Source organism: Oncorhynchus keta, chromosome 3, assembly GCF_023373465.1.
Source record: "Oncorhynchus keta strain PuntledgeMale-10-30-2019 chromosome 3, Oket_V2, whole genome shotgun sequence".
In the NCBI taxonomy this organism is placed as follows: Eukaryota; Metazoa; Chordata; class Actinopteri; order Salmoniformes; family Salmonidae; genus Oncorhynchus; species Oncorhynchus keta.
This window is the reverse complement of record NC_068423.1, coordinates 11,819,646-11,835,468: the sequence shown is the minus strand read 5'-3', so window position 1 is coordinate 11,835,468 and position 15,823 is coordinate 11,819,646. Positions and strand designations below refer to the sequence as shown.

The window sequence follows — 15,823 nt, the reverse complement described above, 5'->3', positions numbered from 1 at the left end:
CTAACAATCGTTTGGTTTGCTTTCGTCGTAAAGCCTTTTTGAAAATTGGACACTGTGGCTGGATTTACAACAAGTGGATCTTTAAAATGGTGTAAAATACATGTATGTTTGAGGAATTTTAATTATGGGATTTCTGTTGTTTTGAATTTGGCGCCCTGCAGTTCCACGTACCCTAGAGGCTAAATGCGGAAGACACATTTCGGGTTGAGCAACTGATTAGGTATAATCCCTAGATATAAGAGGTTAGAATAAGCAATGACATAAGCGATAGTCCAGTCCACTATTTTTAGGCCACCCCCCAATTGGAACTTTGGATAACGTTCATTGGAAATATTAGACATAGCATGCGTTCAAACGTTCAGGGGTGCCTCAGGGTGATGGCCCCTGGGACTGGTTACTCCCATTCCAAACCAGGACAAGCGTTAGAAATATTATCATGGGCACCCCTATATGCATTCAGAACATTGGGCCAGCCCACCATTTACAGAACATCCCCCAGAATCAATGTACAAGTTGAACCTGGGATCAAATAGAATGGAATATAGCATAGAATAGAATGAAATATAGAATAGAATATAGTATAGAATATCGTGTATGGATATAAGGTTAGGTGGTGTGTCTCACCTTGCAGCCTTCACAGGCGCTGACTCCATAGTGGTATCCTGAGGACTTGTCTTGGCACACAAAGCAGGGCTTGTAGACCCGCGGGGGAGGAGGGGGCGACGGCGGGCTCGGCACTATCTCCTCTGAGCTGGTACTCTGCGTCTCTATAGCTGTGGGAGAGATAAGGGGGGATGCTTAGTACATACTACTTAACACACACACACACACACTTCCTAACAACACATTCAGCGACAGAAACAACAAGGTAAATATCTTTTATAGGCCACTATCGTATCCCGGACAAGAAAGACTTGGTATTGTCGAGAGAGTCTCTCTGAGCTCTTGGCAAGAAACAGGCCTACACGGTGAATCAAAGCAAGGCTTGAGCCGAAGAGAAATGCAGGCCATCCTTGTTTACCGGTAACCTTGGGGGGTTCCACATATCAATCGAGACAATGTAAGCAGCGGATATCACATAAGGATGTCCTGAATGGCTGTATAGAGGAACTGGCTCACCCATCAGGGAAGGAACTCGATAACAGATAACAGTATTCTCTCTAGGCTGTGTGAATGAATGGTGCTTCTAGCGAGGAATAATGTTCTGCTGGACTAGCGTCCATTACACTCCGTTGTATAAGATACACGAGTCCTGGTGTATATGGTCACCAAGGGTGTGTAGGTCTAATGAAATCGAGCGGTATCGTCATGTTTTCAACAGAGAGAAAAGGTGACAAAAGCTAAGGTCAAGTTGGACATTGAGAACCAGACACCCCAAGGCTGTTCACAGTCATCCTTTCTCTTCCTCTAATTCTCTCCCCCCCCCTCTCAGAGTCACAAAACAAACAGGCCGTAAGACGCTAAAGACGGGCGAATTAATGAAGATAATTAGTCGGGAGCCCTTGATATGAGACCTAAGATGATTATTCTTGAGCTAGACAGGCTATAAAGGGATCAGGTGAGCAGCTGCACTCAGCTGTTCATCCAAGGCCAAGGCATACGGGCTGTCGAATGAAGTTCATTTTTGTTTTATTCAACTAGTATACGGCAGACCTCTGGGAGGGTGGGGAGGTAGAGAAATGCTGTTGTTGGGTTGAAGTAACAGGCACGGTGGACTATGCCCTTAATATCCTCTGTGTGTTTCACAAAACCTCTAATCACACACACACACACGTCAGTCATATAATGTAGCTAGCACACACACACACGTCAGTCATATAATGTAGCTAGCACACACACACACACACACACGTCAGTCATATAATGTAGCTAGCACACACACACACACACACACACGTCAGTCATATAATGTAGCTAGCACACACACACACACACACACACACACACACACGTCAGTCATATAATGTAGCTAGCACACACACACACACACACACGTCAGTCATATAATGTAGCTAGCACACACACACACACACGTCAGTCATATAATGTAGCTAGCACACACACACACACGTCAGTCATATAATGTAGCTAGCACACACACACACACACACACACACACACGTCAGTCATATAATGTAGCTAGCACACACACACACACACACACACACACACACACACACACACACACACACGTCAGTCATATAATGTAGCTAGCACACACACACAGTCACACACACACACACACACACACACACACACACACACACCAGTCATACACTGTAGCACACACAGACACACACAAACAGATTGAGAAATTGTGACGTCTCGTTCTCGGAGCTGCCCAGAGGCCCGGGCGGCACTCGTGTGTAAATAAACAAACTATATATATAACACAAGCCTCACGGGTTCACCAGGCTTGCAGTACAGCTGGGAACAGACTCCACGTGACGCAGCAGACAGCCGTTCTGGATGGAAACACCACGGTCTCGCTCACCGACGCAAACACACATGTCCATCATCCACATAATCTCCCCCTCTTCACTCACAGCTCGCGCTCTCTTTGTAATGTGTCTATTCATGTTTCTGCAGTTTGCATGGTCCCGAAAAACTCTTGGGAAGAGTACATTCAGACAACCCAAATACACCAGGCCGATGCACACCAATATGCTCACGCTCACCGCTGGAAAAACATCAAATAAATGTTAAAACCAATCCCAAATGATCCTGATATCTCCCTTTTCACGAGACAAACAATACAGTATGTCCACGAGGTTCAGATATCCTGATGGCTGTAACGCAGTTAACTGTAAAGACAACACCAATGAAGCTCATATTGAAGGGACCAGCTGCAACACTAATCAGACCCAGGATATAAAAAGACAATCTCACTCCTGTCTCTCACTCAAAACAGGAAGAATTATTATTATAATATATATTTTTTTACCTTTAACTAGAGTTAAGAACAGATTCTTACTTACAATGATGGCCTACAGCGGCAAGGGCTGGACGATGCTGGGTCAATTGGCACCGCCCTATGGTGTCTGTAGTGACACCCCTAGCACTGAGATGCAGTGCCTTTGATTGCTGCGCCACTCGGGAGCACGAATGACAGAGTGGGTGGATGTCTTTAAAAGTGGTCCACTGTTTTCAACAGACCAGCAGCATATTGTAACATGTGCGAATACCGTTCCTCTATTACTTTGGCTTCTTAGTGCTTTAGCATTAGGAGACAAATTGAAGCTTATTTAGCTCATGTGGCTAGCATGCTCCTGTACAACCTAGGGTGGTCTCATTAGTCAACCCTGTTGTACCCATACCTCCCTCATCATACCAGCTGTGTCCCACGGTTATTATGAGATCCGTTCTGTGGGTTTCTGCTAAATGCCACAAGCTCCCTTGTGTGGCCCTACTCCCTAGAGCAGGGCTCACCAACTCTGTTCCCGGAGAGATACTGTTCTGTACGTTTTAGCTGTAACCCTAATCTAGCACACCTGATTCTAATAATGAGCTGTTTGGTAAGAACAATCAGGTTAGTTACTGGAGTTGGCATTAAACTGGAGTTGGGGTTAAAACCTACAGGAGGGTAGCTCTCCAGGAACAGAGACAGAACGCCATGCCGGGTTCTTACCCAGTCCAAGACAAAACCACACACACAGAACACACACACTCAACAGGCACTAACCGCACCACCGGCATATGGAGAATGACCTTTAAAAACCTCTTCTTAGGAAAAGTTTATTTATTTATTTTTATCTCTTGCCTATGTGTAAACACAAACGAGCCTCGGGTCAGCACTTCAAAGCCTGTGCCTTTAAAAAAAAATTATAGAGGAAATGAAAAGGTGATCTCGTAACTGCTCTCTAGGGAACTCCACTTCTGTACATATATGTGCCCCCATTGCACTCGTTATTTTAAAAAGGCATCTTCATTGTCATTCATCAGCCATGGAAAATGACACGGGTTCAAAGCCTAAGGAATACAGGCGTAATGAAATATAGGCTAATTAGCTACTTAAGGATGCACCTAATATAGAAACACCTGTATGGCCAAAAGCCAGTCAGCATGAAGTTCAAAAGTTCAATATAAAGTATACCTAAATATAAGCCCTCCGATAGTAACAAGGCCTGCGCAAAACTGGAGGCACAGTGACTGTTTACGGCAGTCTTACTCACTGCAGCTCACATGGCTCTCCACCTTGGCCCTGAAAGAGAGGGAGCAAGACGGAGAGAGAGAACGACTGGTAGAGGGGCAGAGCAGGATAAACGCAATGTTATGTATACCTACCGCTGTGATACAGCATGAAGCACTAGAAGTGCGTGTAAGCTCACCCAAAGGAAAAACAGTATTAACCTTATGTATGTATTTAATGTACCCAGAGGACAAGCTTAGAGGAAAAAGTACAAATACACCCAACACTGCACTAATTAAATAGGGTCCGCTATTCGCTTCAACTGACGACGGACAGACAGGGGGGACACGAGAAGAAGTTAAAGAGAGATGCACTCAGAGCACCCTCTTATTCATTTGGGGAGGGTTGAGGACAGAGGGAGGGGTGAAGGGTTGAGGACAGAGGGAGGGGTGAAGGGTTGAGGACAGAGGGAGGGGTGAAGGGTTGAGGACAGAGGGAGGGGTGAAGGGTTGAGGACAGAGGGAGGGGTGAAGGGTTGAGGACAGAGGGAGTGGTGAAGGGTTGAGGACAGAGGGAGTGGTGAAGGGTTGAGGACAGAGGGAGGGATGAAGGGTTGAGGACAGAGGGAGGGATGAAGGGTTGAGGACAGAGGGAGGGATGAAGGGTTGAGGACAGAGGGAGGGGTGAAGGGTTGAGGACAGAGGGAGGGGTGAAGGGTTGAGGACAGAGGGAGGGGTGAAGGGTTGAGGACAGAGGGAGGGATGAAGGGTTGAGGACAGAGGGAGGGATGAAGGGTTGAGGACAGAGGGAGGGATGAAGGGTTGAGGACAGAGGGAGGGATGAAGGGTTGAGGACAGAGGGAGGGATGAAGGGTTGAGGACAGAGGGAGGGATGAAGGGTTGAGGACAGAGGGAGTGGTGAAGGGTTGAGGACAGAGGGAGGGATGAAGGGTTGAGGACAGAGGGAGGGATGAAGGGTTGAGGACAGAGGGAGGGGTGAAGGGTTGAGGACAGAGGGAGGCGCTCATCGCCTTTTTTGCTGTCATCAGCGTTCAGTCTTCGCTGATCCCATTGGCCCTGGCTGGCAGTCATTACTCTCATGTCAAACAAATGAAACCCAAGTAGAGCACCTCTTTATGTAACGCACCACATTTTCTCGCATTAGCAAATACCCATTCACCCTTTCCCTTCCTATTACACCCTACATTTTTACCAGGTCCACAAACCTATTCACCCCTACTAAAACTGCCTTCATCAGACGTATGCAACTACGCATACAAACAAACACACGTACAGTACATATGCGCACAAGGTCAACAGCCCTTCAGTGATCCACCGAGCCCCACTGTCACACACACCTACACAGGGATACACACTAACTGTCCTAATGAGAGCACACATGAAGGAAAAAAAATGGACAAAATCTGGGACACAGGACAAGAGTCTGCGAGGGGACTGGTTACTGTAATTAAACACAATGGCCCAGTTCTGGAGCGCAGAGCAGAGCTGGGGCATTGAACAGAACAATGGCGGCCCTGTGGGATGGAGGGGCTGACTCAGAAGACAGAGCCCACAGGGCTGCTGCTACGGCTGCTGGGCCACACCAGCTCTACCACAGCAGATATAGAGCACCTCTGGGCAGTGCTAAAGCCACAGGCCTGCCTGTTGTTCCCTAGCACTGATAAGGCTAGCTCGCCTCTGTAGACACCATGACAGAGAGGCTAGCTTAGCGATACTGTATAAAGGCCAGCTAGGCTGTCCCTAGTCCTGTAAATACAGAGAGGCTAGCTTAGCGATACTGTATAAAGGCCAGCTAGGCTGTCCCTAGTCCTGTAAATACAGAGAGGCTAGCTTAGCGATACTGTATAAAGGCCAGCTAGGCTGTCCCTAGTCCTGTAAATACAGAGAGGCTAGCTTAGCGATACTGTATGATAGAGCTATAAATATGATAGAGCTGTACTCAGGGGGTTAAAGACCATGTTAATACACCATCTCTAGAGACATCGTCTAGATAGCCGAGACGTTCTATATCCAGCTCTATCTGAATCATCTCGATCTCAGTGAACCTCCTAGTCTCTGTGATCAGTATGACCGTGATTAGTGCGGAGCGACTAGCCCAAATTTAAGTTTATTTTAGTTTCTTTAAATAACAGCTGCCTGTTCTCATTGGTTCTTGCACGGGCAAGCCTGTAGGGCCGGCAGACAGACACGGAGAGGGAGAGAGGGACAGAAATTCACACAGGACGCGGCGCAAACGAGAGGGATAAAAAGCAGTTGCTTAGGTATCTCTACCCGACAATGCATCTAATTGATAGTTGTTATTCAGCAGTATTAAAAGTATGCCTCATGGATTTTGAAGAACTACAGAAGTAGTGATTTTCAGACTGTAGGCTGCAAGCCAGCTAGACCAGCGTTTCCCCAAACTGGTCATGGGGACCCTCCTGGGTGAATGTTTTGGTTCTGGCCTTAGCACTACACAGCTGATTCAAATAATCAAAGCTTGATGATGAGTTGGTTATTTGAATCAGCTGTGTAGTGCTGGGGCAAAACCCAAAACATGCTCCGGGGGAGGGGGGGGGGGCAGGGTTGGGGAAACCCTGAGCTAGACTACTAGCCTAAATGGGATAACTCTTTGGGACACACAGTAATAGATGGCTGGCTGGCTGCTACTGCATGAACAGAGATGAGATGATGACTTGGAATTAAATGAAAGTTTTTAAAAAATACACACACACACACACACACACACACACCTGAAATACTTCATTAATGTGAAAAGGTTGGTTTATCAATAAGCGATAATGGGCTCTCTACCATCTTTGGGGTTTTATTAATGAAATAATAAAGTCAAACTAAAAAAAACATCTAATATAGACAACCAAAATATTTTGTTTAAGTAAAGTATGTTAATAAATGAGCCTAAGTGCTAATGGGCAGTTAACCCAATTGTTTTATTCTGTGTTATTCTGTATTACAGCATTCAACCCACATAATGCATTTATTGTAAAAAAATAAATAAATACAATTGAGAAGCTATTATAAAAAAAATAAAAAAAACGAACCTACCTCAAAAAAGCATTAATTGCATCATCTCTCTCTCCGGTTTCTCAGAATGCCCTTTGATGTTCACATTCCCAGACAAACGTACAAAAACAGTGTGTGTTGCATTTGTCGACAGCCAAAACATGTTAATGGGTTAACTTAATGTGCTGACACGGCAGCAGCACCCAAAGCACCGGCCATTTCATTAGCGCGAGTGTTGAGTGTTCACAATTCAACCGTTGTGCTCACAGACATCTTTTTAGTACTCAGTTACACTGTAGATTAGGCCAAACAACAGGACAAAGAAATTATTCAAGAGGCAGATCACATCTAATAAATCACACAAAAAAATAGGCTATATCAAAAGTTCTGACAATGCATTAAAACTAGCCTGTTAACCTGTCAGTTTAAATCCTCTGTTATTGGCTAGAGGAGAAGCAGACTGGCACCCAGACTGTATGAAGACAACCATACAGAAAACCCTACTGGCCATCTTGTAAAGTTAAGCCTGAGTGGCTCAAAGCAGGCCTCATTCGTTGGCCTATTCCTGGGCTGTGTACGGTTCAGGTCTGGGTTATAGGCAGGGAGATTTGATTAACGTCATCCCCATGGGTGATTGGGCCCAGCTGTGAAGCATATTAATGAGATTTCAGCATTATTAGGGGGGAATTGTAACTACATTAGCCAACAGGCTGGCGGGGCTAGCAGTCATCGGGTGGGGTGAGGGGGATTTCACAGGGTCTTCCAGTGTACTGTCCTTTACGACCAGTCACAGGCTTCTGTGTTTCCTATTAGATTAGACCCCCCCCCCCATTTGTCTCTCTGTTCAGTCTCCAGACACTACTCTAGTCCAGACCACCAGACTACGCCACAGGCTGGCAGACACAGACAGACATATTAGGGATGCTTTGAAGTCCGACCAAAATAATGAACTGACAACGTGTTTGAGGGATGGAAAGTGTCTCGTCTATAAGCCAAGGGGCATAAAGTTTTTCGTTAAAGTATCATAGGTCTCAAGAGACCAGACATGCTTCACGTTTAGAGACCGTTGATGTGCAGTCAAGTACTGTATGAGAATCACAGTGGGGCCTAAGATGGATGACAAAAGATTTGTCAGAAATGTGGGCAAGCAGGGAAGACAAACAAACACAGCAGTATGCATTGTCAGCGTTCAACTAACTGCTGGGGGTGCATCCATTTCCTAACTCAACAGGGAAATCCTGCCATTCAACAGGACAACTTGACGCCAGTTCCCAAAACAACTAATAGATCAATATCATCTCAACACACACGCACATGGACGGACGGACGGAGGCATGGACGGACAGACGAGCCATGTAAGATACTCGTGGAAGCGGTAGGGTTTCAGGTGTTTTGGGGAATATGGGCAGGAACTCTGCTGTCCTTGCTTCAGGGGGAAGCGGTTTCCTCCATTGGGGTGCCAGGACAGAGAAGAGCTTGGACTGAGCTGAGCGGGAGCTAGGGGTGGGAGGGCCAAGAGACCAGAGGTGGCAGTACGGAATACTCAGGTTGTGGTGAAGGGTTTGAGTAGAGCCTGAAGGTAGGGAGGGGCAGTTCCTTACGCTGCTCCTTGGCAAGTGCCATGGTCTTGTAGTGGATGCGAGCTTCGACTGGAAGCCAGTGGAGTGTGCGGAGGAGCGGGGTGACATGGGAGAACTTGGGAAGGTTGAACACCAGGAGGGCTGCAGCATTCTGGATAAGTTGCAGGGGTTTGATGGCACAGAATGGGAAGCGCAGCCAACAGCGAGTTGCAGTAGTCCAGACGGGAGATGACAAGTGCCTGGATGAGGACCTGTGCCACTTCCTGTGTAAGGTAAGGTTGTACTCTAAGGATGTTGTAGAGCATGACCCTGCAGGAGCGAGTCACTGCTTTGATGTTTGCTAAGAACGACAGGGTGTTGTCCAGGGTCACGCCAAGGTTCTTTGCACTCTGGGAAGAGGACACCGTGGAGTTGTCAACCGTGATGGAGAGGTCCTGGAGAGGGCAAGCCTTACCCGGGAGGAAAAGCAGCTCTGTCTTGTCGAGATTAAACATGAGGTGGTGGGCCGACATCCAAGCTGAGATATCTGCCGGGCACACAGAGATGCGTGACGCAACCTGAGTGTCAGAAGGGGGGAAGAAAATAAGTAGTTGAGTGTCATCCGTATAGCAATCATAGGAGAGATCATGTGAGGATATGACAGAGCCGAGTGACTTGGTGTATAGAGAGAAGATGAGAGGGCCTAGAACCAAGCCTTGGGGGATACTTGTAGTGAGAGTAAGTGGTGCGGACAAAGATCCTCTCCACGTCACCTGGTAGGAGCAGCCTACCGTGTGTAAGGAAATTTGCAACACAAACAAACATGGAAGAGAGTGAACGTGACACAGAGCATGGAGACACGGAGCTCGTACCTAAAAGAGGGGCAACTTCGGTCGCATGGACGTGGTTTGGGTATGAAAAGTCTGACATGGAGCAGAAAACCGTACACTGCAAAATATGACGCAGGCCGGTCCTGACAACAGGCTCAAACACCACTAACCTCTTTCACCACCTATGCAAGAATCATGTGAAACAGTACAGAGAGAGTCTACGGATGAGACCCCAAAAAGTACAGTGCTCAAAACAAACCACAACACAGACGTTGCAACAGGCTTTTGCCCGCGGCACATCATATGGCACAGAATCACGAAGATGGAAGGAGACAATAGCTGCCGTTACAACTTACATCTGCAAAGACAAGGCCTCAATTTACACGGTCGAGTAACGGGGGTTTCGTGAATTGGGGCTAACACTCGACTCAAGGTACCAAATTGATATGCGACACGTATTAATGCCAAAATAACATGCACAACCAGGCAAGCCCCCCCATCCCAAAAAATATATATATTTATTTTGTTTGCAACTACAGTTGAAGTGTTTTCTATTTACCTTTTTAGATTTTATACATTTATATTTTGTTACATGCTTAATTGAACATTTACACAGGTTATAAATAAAATAAATAATCAAATATGAGTAAGTACCTTTTTATTTGTTGAGTATAATTCAAAATGTAATAAGAAATAGGCCTTTACATGTGGTCATTTTATATAAACTATTCATTCATTGAATTTACAGAAAATGTGCTATATCGTGATAGGTATCGTTATATGAAATGACCTATATCGGGATATGAGATTTTGGCCATATCAGAGAGTGTTGGGTTCCTGAGGAGGGGAGCGACTCGGGCCATTTTGAAATCAGAGGGGACATAGCCATTGCTCAGGGATGAGTTGAGGGAAGTGAAGAATGGGAGAAGGTCTCCAAAGATGGTCTGGAGAAGGGGGTGGGGTCGAGCGGGGAGGTTGAGAAAGAGGTCAAGGCGGAGGGTAGTTCTGTGTGAGTGGGACCAGTGGACTCAATAGGTTGAGTGAATGACGGATGTGGTCAACTTTCTTTTCAAAGTGGTTGACAACGTCGTCTGAAGAGATAGGAGAGGGAGGATTAAGGCGAGGACAAGGTTTAAAAAAAGTTTCCGTAGGTTCCTAAATTTAGAGTGATAGAAAGTGGCTTTAGCAGCAGATACTGAGGAAGAGAAGGTAGAGATGGGGGGGGGCGAGCCGGGTGGGAGGAAAGGGGACAGTGCAAGTCCCCTTTCCGGCAGGGTAGCCTAGTGGTTAGAGCGTTGGACTAGTAACCGGAAGGTTGCAAGTTCAAACCCCCGAGCTGACAAGGTACAAATCTGTCGTTCTGCCCCTGAACAGGCAGTTAACCCACTGTTCCTAGGCCGTCATTGCAAATAAGAATTTGTTCTTAACTGACTTGCCTAGTTAAATAAAGGTAAAATTAAAAAAATTAAAAATAGGACATGGATAGGGAGGATAGTAGGGTCGAAGAGGCAGAATTAGGAGACAGGAGGGAGAAGGATATAGAAGACGGGAGAAATGATAGGATATAAGAGGAGAGAGTAGTGGGAGAGAAAGACAGCGAAGATTGCGATGGAGCATGACCATCTGGGTAGGGGCTAGGGTCGGAGGAGGGGGAGACCGAAAAGGAAACACAATAGTGATCAGAGACCTGGAGGGGGGTTGCTGTGAGATTAGTAGACCAACAGCCTCTAGTAAAGATGAGGTCAAGTGTGCTCCCTGCCTTGTGTGTGGGAGGGGACTGGGAAAGGGATGAGGTCAAAAGAGGCAAAGAGAGGCAAGAAAGAGTTAGGGAAAAATTAATCGAAGGCAGACATCGGGAGCTTGAAGTTGCCCAGCACAAAGAGCGGTGAGACATTTTCAGGAAATTAGTTTATCAAGGTGTTAAGCTCATTGAAGAACTCTCTAAAGGCACCTGGTGGGCGACAGTCGACAACAATGTTAAGATTGAGTGGACAAGTGACGGTGACAGCATGGAATTCAAATGAGGAGATGGACAGGTGAGTGTGGGAGAAAAGAGAAAATCTCCACTTAGGAGAAATTAGCAGCCCTGGGCCACCACCACGACAACCAGATGCTCTCGAACTGAGACCCAGCTATTTCACCTCTCCTTTTCTCTCCTCTCCCCCTTCTCTCTGACCCGGTCTACCTGTGCCCCTGCTGTGGCTGGCATTCTCTCACCTCCCGTCATCCATTCACAGTCTGGGCCAGAAAGCCTTCTCTTCCTTTTCTGTCCTTCTCTTTTCAGCCAATCTCTCCCCTCTCTCTCAGCCAGAAAATATCTCAGATATACATTCTCTCCTTTCGCTCTACCAGCAAATATGTATACCCTCCTCTTCAGCTTTCTTTCCTCGCTATGTACGACTGCGTTTTTACGTGTTTGAGTGTGGGAGGATTACCAGTGAGTGCCCCCCAGCCTGGTAGCACCGGTAACGCCCCACAAAGCTTCTGCTTGTCTGCGGTGTCCATCTCAGCCACATGTGCTCTGTGAGGAGGAGGAGGAGACCCGTCAGTGAACATGAGGCTCACGCCGCTCTAACTGGGTTAATGGGAACCCGACATACCAGATTTACACAACCGCCACGCCCCCCTGTCCCAGACCCACCAACCACAGCCCTACCAGCTCCCAGATGACCTGCCTTCTACTCCCAGACCCACCAACCACAGCCCTACCAGCTCCCAGATGACCTGCCTTCTACTCCCAGACCCACCAACCACAGCCCTACCAGCTCCCAGATGACCTGCCTTCTACTCCCAGACCCACCAACCACAGCCCTACCAGCTCCCAGATGACCTGCCTTCTACTCCCAGACCCACCAACCACAGCCCTACCAGCTACCAGATGACCTGTCTTCTACTCCCAGACCCACCAACCACAGCTCTATAAACTCCCAGACAGATTGGAAGGAGATTATTTGTTTTTAGATCAGATCAAACTGCAGCCCGTAATCCCGATTTAATGCGATTGGTTGAGAGAGTGAGAAATTAGGTCCTATCGCTTTTGGTCCAGGCACTATTAGATTGCAATGGGGGCTGGGGAGGATATATACTGAGTGGACAGCTTTCAGGTTCTCAGTAATGCTTAAACTAAAAAAAACTATTATAGCCTACATTAATTTACTTCACCCTACACGCGGTGATGAATAATGATTTGCATTGGTACGCAATAACCCGCTAATTTTTACACAAGTGCCCCAGGAGAAGCAGAAGTGTACGGGGCGAGTAAGAGAGGCCCCATTCTTGCCTGGACCCAGGATTGCTCCTCTCGGGCAGGAAATGGCAGTGTTTGTGTAGGGCCTGAACTGGGGCAAACGCGGCAGGCTGCGTATTAGGAGGATAATTTATGTTGCCTTTACACGTGAGTGAAGTGGGAGGGTGTGTGTGGAGGGAGCTGTTTCTTATCTACCAGGTCTGGTTTGAATCAGCCAAGGGTCTTGGAGACTAACCCTGCTTATGTTCCCCTTCATGTTCCCAGCCCCCTTCTCAGGGGCCCAAGATAACTTCCCGTCGTTGACCGGGTTGTAATAATGCACAGGGTTTCACTATCAGCCTATCACTTGGTGGTGAAAAGACAAACGGAGGAGACTGACCATGTATGGCCGGACCGGGCAAGGAGGAGAGGGTAGGAAATAATATGGTAAAGGCGATGTCACTGGAAAGAGAAAGATGCAGTATCTTAGGCATACTAAAATGTACCTTCATCGGATCTGACGGTACGATAGCCTCGTCTACCGCAGCTGAGATACCCTTTAGTTTTAAGAACAACTTTTTAATTGTTCTAGAACCACATTTGGATCATCGAAACTGTCTATACGAAACAGTCTATCCTTCCAAGATGGAGCCCCTTGCCATAAGGCAAAAGTGATAACTAAGTGGCTCGGAGAACAAAACATCGATATTTTGGGTCCATGGCCAGGAAACTCCCCAGACCTTAATCCCATTGAGAACTTGTGGTCAATCCTCAAGAGGCGGGTGGACAAACAAAAACCCACAAATTCTGACAAACTCCAAGCATTGATTATGCAAGAATGGGCTGCCATCAGTCAGGATGTGGCTCAGAAGTTAATTGACAGCATGCCAGGGTGGATTGCAGAGGTCTTGAAAAGGAAGGGTCAACACTGCAAATATTGACTCTTTGCATCAACTTCATGTAATTGTCAATAAAAGCCTTTGACAGTTATGAAACATTTGTAATTATACTTCAGTATTCCATAGTAACACCTGACAAAAATATCTAAAGACACTGAAGCAGCAAACGTTGTGAAAATGAATATTTGTGTCATTCTCAAAACTTTTGGACTGTACACACGCACCCATACACACTCAGTGATTGAAGTTGACAATGACATTGTGCCCAGGTAGAGTAGGGTAGGGGTTAATCTGCCTCGTCTTGAATCTTTGAAATTGTTACATGTTGAGTTTATCATTTTTGTTCAGTGTAGTAACTGAATCCAATAGCTGTTTATAGCTGCTGATTGACGCCCGAGGTCATGTGTGCTGGCACCTGCCCGGGGAACCTAGAGACATTTGGCATGAGCCGATGGTGGGGGGCAACATGGTGACAACAGCACCCCAGAGGGAGAGGCTGAGAGAGGGGGGCAAAGGGCAGCCAGAAAAGAAGATGCCAGGGCATGGAGGGGTGTGAGAGGAGAGACTCTTGCCGTTCACACATGATGCTGTCCAGTGTTGGTGCAACGTAGACTCAGTCAGAATGAGTCTCTAGAGGAGCTATTAACATCCACTTTGCAGTGACACCTTTCCCTATATAGTACACTTCTTTTTGGTCCTGTGTGACTCAGTTGGTAGAGCATGGCACTTGCAAAGCCAGGGTTGTGGGTTAGATCCCCATGGGGGACCAGTACGAAAATGTATGCACTCACTACTGTAAGTTGCTCTGGATAAAAGCGTCTGCTTAATTACTTAAATGTAAATCAGAGCCATATGGGCCCTGGTCAAAAGTAGGGCACGAAAAAGGGAATAGGGTGTCATTTGGGACGCAAAGGCTCAAACCATGGAGCGGAGTGACCCACATCCAGCGGAGTGACCCACATCCAGCGGAGTGACCCACATCCAGCGGAGTGACCCACATCCAGCGGAGTGACCCACATCCAGCCTACTGAAAGTAGAGGGGGGAATCATGATCTGAACCGTGTTGTTCTCTATTATTTCTCTCTCTGCATTGTTGGAAAGGCCCCGTAAGTACTTCAGTTAGTCTACACTGGGGTTGAGCGGTATCCAGATTTTCATTCCTCGTATCGTCCTTACGCCGGGATTTACGGTATTACAGTATTACCGGCTTAGTCCACAAGGGGCAAAACCAAAATCTAAAATTCCCATTGGTGTCTTAAGAGAATGCAACATAATATCGAATTTCCATGGAGGCTGCTAGCTAAATATGCTAATGAGCACAAATGAAAATAAACTAAAGCGAAGACAGTTAATCCAGCTCATAAAGTTATACATATAGGCCCGAATGGTGAGTTTGGACATTTACAAGTGGATGTGAACGAGACATTGTGCAAATAAACAACGTTTTGACGCATGCTTGTCTGAACAAAGAACAGTACTGTGTACACAGTGTGTCTGTGTGGAGTCTGGGAGTCACTAGGGTAACGGGCCTGCCTGCTCTGCTCGAGAAGATACGGATGAGCAGACGGCTCAGAACGAAAGAAGAAAAAAATGCAGGGAAATCAAGCTGCAATGGCAGCTGTACAGATAACTCATCCACAGGGCTTTGACTTCTCAAACACGGCAGAAAGCTAACACAATACGATTCCCCATGACGTTATTAATTCAGCTACTTACTTAGATAACTAGCAAGTTAAACGAAGGGTCGCTCTAACGCAGAATTCTTACGTTTTTCACACAGGAAATAAAAAAAATGGATAAGAAATATGTTTTTGTTTTGTAAACGCAGATCAAAATGCTTCTTATTGTAATTTCTGCTCAGCGTCAAACACATTTTGTGCTTCAGTTGCACTTCTCTACTTGGATGAGAATTCAAGAATGAGAATTCACGAAGGGCATTCAATCAATAGACAGCGCTCTGACTGTGTAGCTACTTTTCTCTGGTACTTTTCTCAGGTGTAGCCTACCCTACTTTTCTCTGGTACATTTCTCGGTGTAGCCTACCCTACTTTTCTCGGTGTAGCCTACCCTACTTTTCTCGGTGTAGCCTACCCTACTTTTCTCCGGTACTTTTCTCGGTGGAGCCTACCCTACTTTTCTCTGATAAAATGCAAGATT

At 46.6% G+C, this 15,823-nt stretch overlaps 1 protein-coding gene across 10 annotated transcripts in view; it reads right to left on the bottom strand.

Moving 5' to 3' along the window:
* The window catches only part of raraa (retinoic acid receptor, alpha a), a 228,466-nt gene that overhangs the window by 20,110 nt on the left and 192,533 nt on the right, over positions 1 to 15,823 (bottom strand). For all 10 annotated transcript variants that reach the window (XM_035748739.2, XM_035748755.2, XM_035748748.2 and 7 more), the window contains one exon: positions 625 to 773. In XM_035748739.2, coding sequence (XP_035604632.1) covers positions 625 to 773 — 149 coding nt within the window. The remainder of the gene's footprint in view (positions 1 to 624; positions 774 to 15,823) is intronic.